Here is an 8,529-nt window from a genome sequence, read left to right as displayed (position 1 = left end):
TCTGAGAGTTCTGCAACATACTCCCCCCCGAAAAAGCACAATGAGACCCTTACACCATTTCGAGAGGATACAGAAGCTGCACCGGTCGTCGCAGTACTGTTTTGTCTGGCAGCTTCACTGCGCAGGCCCGCACCACCTTGTCCCGCCCCCAAACACAGTAGCAACTCTTCCCATCTTCCACATGTGTCGAGGAACCTTTTCTTCGCTGATCAACACCACATCGCCCTCCTTCACTGGCAAAGACTTATGTACACTCCAACTATGAGCTGAACGAAGTTGTAGCAAGTACTCTTTCAGCCACCTCTTCCAGAAGCTGTCAATAGCTCTTTCGTGCTTTATCCAGTTAGCTTTAACTTGTGCACTCGTTGATCGCGGCGTTGGTATAGGAGCCATTGGCAAACACGTGAGTCTCTTTCCCGTCAGGAAATGTGCGGGAGTTAGAGGGGAAAGGTCTTCTGGGCAGTCACCAAGATAGGTAAGTGGCCTTGAATTTACAACTGCTTCAACTTGCTGTAAGATTGTAGTCAGTTCTTCAAACCCATATCTGTTACGGCCCAGTGTCTTCCGGAGGGTCCCTTTCACTGTTTTTACCAAACGTTCCCAGAACCCTCCCCACCATGGAGCATATGTCATGATAAACTTCCATGTTATCATTTTCTCCGTACAATAGTCGTGAAAACGCTGTCTTTGCAAAGTGTCGCAGAAAATACTTATGTCTTTCGACGCCTTCTTGAAGGTTAGTGCATTGTCAGTGTATATCACTTTAGGTATGCCTCGCCGAGCAATGAACCTGGAGAAGGCTAGCAGGAAGCATTCTGTGGACATTTTAGATACGAGCTCTAAATGAATGGCTCGAGTTGTCGCACATGTGATGAGCAAAATGTAGGACTTTTCGTCGCGTACTGCTCCTTTGAAGAAAACAGGACCGGCAAAATCAATCCCGACGACTTCAAATGGCGTACCGGCTTCTACTCGATCCTGTGGTAATGGAGCCATTCTTGCTGTCGCTGCTTTGGCGCGGTACCTGGTACAACCCCTGCAGTGAAAGATTACTTTTTTCACAATCTGTCGTCCTTTTGGAATCCAAAATCGCTCCCGAAGTTCAGTTAGGGTATCTTGCACTCCTCCGTGCAGAACCCTCAGGTGCACTGATTCCACAGTCAGTACCGTAAATCGATGGTCGGGTGGAAGCAGAATCGGGTGCTTTACTGTTCCTGAAATTTCCAAGAAATGAAGACGTCCGGAGATCCGCATGATTCCTTCGTTGTCAAGAAAAGGTGCTAGCTTCACTACTCTAACGCCTTTCCCAGACTCAGGGTTTGCTTCTCGAGTCCATACCTTTCCTCTTGAGCTCGTTTCATCCAATAGTTCTCTGCCCAACTAATGTCTTCTGTTGAGAGTGCCCCAAAGACCCGTGGGTTACCTGGTCGGCTATTGTCGACGAACCGTTTGATCCACGCTGTCACTCTGAGAGCTCTACGCAAACTGCTGAATCGGTCGAGGTCCAGTACAGCGGGAACTCCTATATTGACAGAACTTTGCAACGTAGTGGCGTCATTGTGCACATCCTCTTGATCAGTAAGGTCCTTTATTTCCGGAAGCACCGTTTGAGCAGGCCATTCGTCTTCGTCCCGTTCGAGCCACTTTGGTCCGTTCCACCATGTGTCACACTTCTCAAGCGTTTCAAGTGACTCCCCCCTGGTCAATAGGTCAGCTGGGTTTTCTTTCCCAGGACAAAATCGCCAAGCTGATACGTCGCTTTTTTCCTGGATCTCAATAACTCTATTTCTTACAAATTGTTTCCAACGTAACGGAGAACCTCGTACCCAACAAAGGGTGATTGACGAATCTGTCCAGTATACGCAGGTCACTTCTTTCAGTCGCGTCAAAGCTTCAGTTATTTTCTTTGATAGCCTCACTCCCAACAGGGCGCCCATAAGCTCTAGTCGTGGTAAAGTTAGGGCCTTCAAAGGCGCCACCCGAGCCTTTGCAAACACAAACCCGACCTTCGCTGTTCTTCCATTTGCAATGGCTCTTAAATACAAACAGGCTCCGTATGCATAAGGACTAGCGTCGCTGAAGATGTGAAGCTCATACTTGAAGTTGTAATTTCCGTCTGGAACGAGACACCTATTTAGTGCGATGTTGTCCAACTTTGGCAGCTCCGACCACCAGGTATGCCACAGCTCTTGTATATTTCCGGTCAAAGGCGTGTCCCAATCAAGCTTCTCCTCCCACAAACGTTGAAACAGCATTTTGATTCGAATGCTGAACGGAGAGAGCATGCCCAGAGGGTCAAACAGCTTCGCTGCTGCGCTCAGAATTCCGCGTTTACTGTTAATGAGCGCTACGCCATCCTCTAGCATGCGTTTGCCTGATACCTTGAGAGTATCACCGTACGTGTCCCACAGTATACCGAGAACTTTCCGATCCTCCCTGCAACTCAGGGTCCTCTCTTGTCTACTGTTGGTGTCTTGCTCACCAAACTGTTTTCGTACCTCTTCTGCGTTTGAAATCCATTTTCGTAAATTCATGCCAGCTTCCTGAAGGATAGATGAAGCGTCGTTGTATATCGTTATTGCTCCATCCACCGTTGATGAACCCGTCAATAGGTCGTCCACGTAGAAACTATTGACAATGTGCCGTGCCGTCCGTTGGAAATGCCCTTTGACGTTGTCTAGGTGATGTCTCAGTGTGGCCGCCAAAAGAAAGGGGCTCGCTGTCGTTCCGAAGGGTACACGTTTCATTCTCCATACTTCCACCGGATTCTGAGAAATATCTTCCGTAGGACCATCTTGACACCACAGAAATCTCAAAGCGTCCCTGTCCCTTTCTTGGACCTCAACCTGAAGAAAGGCTTTCTCAATGTCTGCTGCCAGACCGATACGGTACATTCGGAAACGTATCAAGACCGGCAGAAGATCCGTATTCAGACTGGGTCCTTTTTCCAGGCAATCATTCAGTGAAGCTACGGTAGGTGCATGCGAGGATCCATCGAAGACAACACGAAGCTTTGTGGTTTCTGATTCCTGTTTGACCACAGCTTGATGCGGCATGTAATAGACTTGCTGAGGTTGTTTGCCGTTCTCTGACTCGACGAGTACCTTCTCCGCATGTCCGTCACTTGCGTACTTCCTCATCGCAGCGTCGTACTCTGCCATCAAACCATTTTTCTTTAGCTTTTTTAGGAGTCCGTTGAGCCGACTCTCGGCTACTTCCAAATTATCGTTAAGGACGAAATCGTTCTTCCAAGGTAGAGTGACGGCATATCTTCCGCCAACCTTCTGTACGGTTTCCTTAAATTGACAAAGAACTTTGTCGTCGCCTTCATCATTACTATTTCCGTCCGTAATACCCAGATGCTCAATTTCCCAGAACATCTGTAATGACGCCTCGTGAGTGGCATCAGTGCGAAGCACACAAACTAGAGTGCTGTCTTTGTTCTCGAGTGAAGATCTAACTGATACCGGTCCTTGAAAAGTCCAACCCAGAGCAGTGTTGATGGCAACAAGATTATTCTGGGCATTGCTTTGCCGCACCTGCCTCGTCATGATCTTCCACATTTGATCAGAGCCTAAAAGCACGCCAATTCCATCTTCTGTCCGTACCCCTGAGAAGCGACACTCATCGGCTAGTTTCTCTTCACTTAGAAGAAAAGTACGCACGTCCTCGTTATCCAATGGGCATGTCACAAGATCTTCACAAATGAATGGTACCTCGATTGCTTCAAAGACATGTACTTCCCCTCCGTATTGACTGCGTAAGCACAGTTTGACCAAACGCCGACGCTGCTTCTCCCTTCTGGAAGTCCTGTTCCCGAAAGTATTTATCGTGACGTCTATTTCTCCGGCAGAAGGAAGATTCAGTTCTCTGGCAATATCTTGGCGCACGAAGGTTCGTTGACTACGTTGACCTGAGATATAGACTGCGACCTTCAGCTACGGCCCATGCCCTGAACGTTTGAAGTAAGACGACAGTACCTGTCTTCGCCACATCTTCGCCAGTCCCACTCGTGTGCATGCTAGTACTGACGACTTCTTTCACTTTTGTCTGTTCACTTGGTTTCCACAAAGGATCGCACATCGTCCTTACGTGCCTTCCTCCGCATGCAGAGCAGGTTATTTTCTTCCTACATATTCTTGCATGATGTCCATGTTTCGTACAACGGAAGCATCGCTTTTGAGCTGCAAGAGTAGTTTTCTTCTCTGCCAGCGGGATGTCTGCGTCGCACAGCTCCGTTATGTGTCGCGAGGTGTTGCAAAATATGCAATCGTTGGTCATTTCCCGAGCAGTGGTGTGGAGAACTGACGCTGCCGGTCGTGTCTTGAATCCACCATTGTTTGAATTCTGTCCCAGGCAGAAATCTGGAATGGGACCATTTCAAAATGGTTTAACGAACTGGTCCCACTCTGGTAATGGTCCCACTCTGGTCCCACCCTAGTAATGGTCCCACTCTGGTCCCACTTGCCAAGTGGTCCCATGGGGGACCAGTTCGTTAAACCACTTCAGAATGGGACCACTCTGGAGTGGGACCACTTCAAAGTGGTTTATTGGACAGGTCCCACTTTGAGTGTGTCCCACTTAGTGACTGGGACCAGTTGAAACTGGAACCAGCTTCACGATGGTCCCACTTGAACTGGAACCAGTGGAATTGATCCTGTGGTCCGGGATCCGGCCACTTAGCAGCTGGGGCCACTGAATGCATGACTGAAAATAATGCGTAGAAATGCAGATATTGCTCAAGTAAATACCGTTTATTCTGCTAAAAGCATACACTGAGAAGAAAGAAATAATCAATGCATCTCTACATGTTCATACTACGTAGTATAAGTCTGATCACTCACTGTGTCTTGACAAAGCATATGCCTGACTGTGCGGTGCACTCACGGAATACAGGGAGCTTTCGTTCGTTGGCCACCTCACATCTTGTATTTTCTTAGAGAAGATGACACATGACACTCCTGTTTTCCATGCAGGTCGCGACACCCCCTTCCTCTTCACCGTACGTTCGGAATCTTCTTATCCTGTTTCTCTTCAAGTTCCTCCTAAGTTTCTAAAGTGAAACATCTATTTAATAGTAATCAAAACATCACGGTAATCACTCATACCTGCAAACATTCGCGACGTGCAGTCCGATTGGCGTTTCACAGTGCGTTTTGCCCCTACGCCGTTTACGTCTTCTTGGCGTCAAAACTCTTCCGGGAAATCGACAATGTGTTGCATAGGAACATCGCATTGTCTTACAAAGCCCACTAAAACACACGTAAATACTGCACAGGAGATACACCATCCTTGCGACGGCAACTGAAGACCAAACCAACTTGTTGCGACGCGTTCAAGCACCAACTGCCATGCCGCCGCCATGCCACCTGCCACTCTCGCCTCTCTCGCCCTCTCCTCTCCCTCTCGGCTCTCGCCGTTTGAAGTTTGAATTTGTAGCCGCCGTAGCGTCTTCACATTGCATCAGCCTCTGCAGTTACCTTTTCTTTTTTTCGTTGTCTTTCTTCTAGTTATTCAGCTTAATTTTTGTTGTTGTTGAGATGTATTTTTTACCTTGCTCCGGTACTTTATATGTTATGATATGCACCTTCAGATGAGAATATGTGCTCGAATTGGAGTTACAAGGATACAGCATATATTTGATCGCAGACGCACGCACCTGGATAAACAGCAATAAAAAGAGATCATTCATGTGATAAAATAGATCAGAGTAATAGATCTAACAAAACCAGAAGGATATATGGCAAGTGTGGACAAGATGAAATCTCAAAGGGGAAAGCTGGGAAGCTGCCCAACTTGGAGTCTCAAGTGACCATTCTGGGAACAAAATGGTACCTGTGAGGCTCCAGCTGGAAGTGCTGGAACCATCTGAGCCCAAAATGGAACCCGCTTAAAGCCAGAGTGGGAACCACACACCACTTTGCACCCTTCTGGGCCCAGAATGGAACCCACTTAAAGCCAGAGTGGGAACCACACACCACTTTGGCACCCATCTGGGCCCAGAATGGAACCCGCTTAAAGCCAGAGTGGGAACACTGCACCACTTTGGGACCCATCTGGGCCCAGAATGGAACCCGGTTAAAGCCAGAATGGGACCACTAACGCCACTTGGGGACCCATCTGGGACCAGAATGGAACCCGCTTAAAGCCAGAGTGGGACCATTAATACCACTTGGGGACCCATCTGGGACCATTCAACTGCAAATGGAACCACTTGGGGACCATTCGGGAACCAGTCCTGATTTCTGCCTGGGGTCGATCACCTTGCCTCTGATGTCCTCTCATCTCGTTGTCGTCATAGGCACATCCATTGAACTTGAGGTGCTCAAAGCTTTCGATTTCAATTAGGAGAAACTTTAGAATTCGATCTAACTCCGTAGTTCCAACACTCTCTCTTCCAGCGGTACTCACTCCGGCATTGGTCTCGTCTCCATTGCCTTCCAAATTTGCTGTGCCAAGCTGCTGGCCTCTCTTCTCAGTACGATAATATTCCATGGCCATTTCAGTAGGCAACGCTGAAAGGATAGTATCTGTCAGCATTGTTGCAAATGAGCTGCTTTCCACACCCAGTGCTTTGAGACCTCGCACGTTTGCTTGAACTTGATCATATAGCTTCCTAAGCCCTCGAAAATCTTTGTGAGTTTTAATTGGAGGCAATGTCCTCAGTTTGGTCAGGTACTGCCTTTCAATGCGACGCTTGTCTCCAAATCTTTCCATCAAGATTTCAATGGCATCGTTGTAGCACACCTCCGAAGCTTGTAGACCTGATATGGCGGCTGCAGCTGCTCCATCCAACAGTGACCTTAAGTAGAAGAACTTCTCTGGTTGTGAAAGGTTATTATTGTTATGTACGGTTCCTTTGAATTGTTCCCAAAAGGGAAGCCACTCCGATAGGTCACCTCGGAAACGCATCAGTTGAAGTTTTGGCAGACGGGTCCCAGCGTGATTGCCATGAAGCGACGGCGTGTGAGCGGCAGACTGAGTCCCAAGTAGTGCCACATTCGTTGGAGCGGCCACCTGAGTGGCAGGCGTCGACACTGAGGTGAGCTCTTGCAAGGCGACACGTAGGTTAGACATTTCCTTTATAGAGTTTTCTTCGTATTCCAGAGCCATTTCATATTCCACCTCTAATTCATCGTCCTTGAGATGACCTTCAAACTCGGAATTGATCTCTTTCAGCTCTTCAAGATTCACGCGTAGACGTTCCAACAAGCTTTCGACGGTCTTCCGATCATTAGGAGTGCTGCTCAGTGCAGTCTTGGCTTCTCCCACAAGCCTCGTAGCTTGTCTCCTTCGCGACGTCCTCTTCACCTTGAGACGTTCCATAGTCGATCGTAGGGCTCTGTTTATCCAACAACCAGTAGATCACTACAGACAAAGACTCCGTTCGTGAAGCGTTCCCGGGTTTCGGCACCAATTTTTTATGTCCTGGCTTTGTCGCAGCGATGTCTTTCCCAGAGCCCCAAGCCTCCACGTCATATCACGTTCCTTTTCCGAACATACCTCATACCTTTATTCACGATGACAATGTGTCTTACATTAAAACGTTTTTCCAAAGAAGAAGAAAAACCCCGTTCTTGTGCTGCCCTCTGAGAGTTCTGCAACACCCTCGTTGATGGCTTGGAAGTTAGCTCGAGCATAGTCGTATATGGTTTTATCGTTGAATTTATGAACATTTGGACTACTTGAAGAGATATCTTAGAAAATGGTCACTGAGACCATCAGTGACATGCAAAGAAGTGATGTGCTCAGGATGGGAGGTTAAAACCAAGTCAAGGGTTGACTGCGTGGCATGAGTTATTCGGGTAGGATGTGGAACGGCATGCGATAGATTAAATGTAAGGCATAGATCCACAAACAGTGTATCTTGTGAACTCCGGGAAAGATTGCCGTGGAGCAAGACCCAATTTATTGACCGTATATGTATCAGCGTATATTGAAGGTGTATATTACTGTATATGTATCAGGGCAGATTTCAAGCTTCCTGAGCGCGCACAGACGGTGATCTCAGTTGTCTCGCGACGTAACAGACGGAGAAAGACACCGGCTGACACACACAGACATCCCGAAGGCTATGCCCATCTTTGTTGATGCACCCACGAACACACGGAGAGACTGCCGAAGTTCTCCCACTCGTATTAAGTACCTGTAGCTTGAACTACAAACAGTTTAGTGCACACTCCACGAAACGAGAACAGCTGATTGCTGCTTTCATGGGCGCGGCCATGCGAGCCGAGAAGGACCGTTCAACAGAGGAGCAATTTTAGGTAAGTTCGAACGTGGCGCCAGTCGTCGGTACAACAATTTCCAGAGTGAACCGAGTTCCATCAGCTCAGATAACGCTTTTTTCATTCTTTTTCTTTCTAGTAATATTTATCATTTTGATTCATTTCCAATTCTAATTCCAATTCCAGCTCAACCGCTCAGCGCGCTGACACTAGTGCAACGTAGAGTAAATAAATCTTTCGCTTCCTCGCTTCCCTAAGGAGAAGAGTACTTGAAGTATATTCCTGTTGTGTGATTCCTTTT

The 8,529-nt window shown here is 47.7% G+C and overlaps 2 protein-coding genes across 2 annotated transcripts; both read right to left on the bottom strand.

Annotated features, from left to right (window-relative positions):
* Positions 1-1,289: 1,289 nt before the first annotated feature.
* On the bottom strand, positions 1,290-3,551 carry LOC135374014 (uncharacterized). Its single transcript, XM_064607034.1, has one exon. It carries the CDS (start codon positions 3,549-3,551, stop codon positions 1,290-1,292), a length of 2,262 nt encoding a protein of 753 aa, XP_064463104.1.
* Positions 3,552-6,162: 2,611 nt separating this feature from the next.
* On the bottom strand, positions 6,163-7,326 carry LOC135374013 (uncharacterized). Its single transcript, XM_064607033.1, has one exon. The coding sequence runs from the start codon at positions 7,324-7,326 to the stop codon at positions 6,163-6,165; it is 1,164 nt and encodes a 387-aa protein (XP_064463103.1).
* Positions 7,327-8,529: the final 1,203 nt, after the last annotated feature.

Source organism: Ornithodoros turicata, unplaced genomic scaffold (assembly GCF_037126465.1).
Source record: "Ornithodoros turicata isolate Travis unplaced genomic scaffold, ASM3712646v1 Chromosome39, whole genome shotgun sequence".
Taxonomy (NCBI): domain Eukaryota; kingdom Metazoa; phylum Arthropoda; class Arachnida; order Ixodida; family Argasidae; genus Ornithodoros; species Ornithodoros turicata.
The sequence above is the reverse complement of the archived record's forward strand: the minus strand, read 5'-3'. Positions and strand labels throughout refer to the sequence as shown.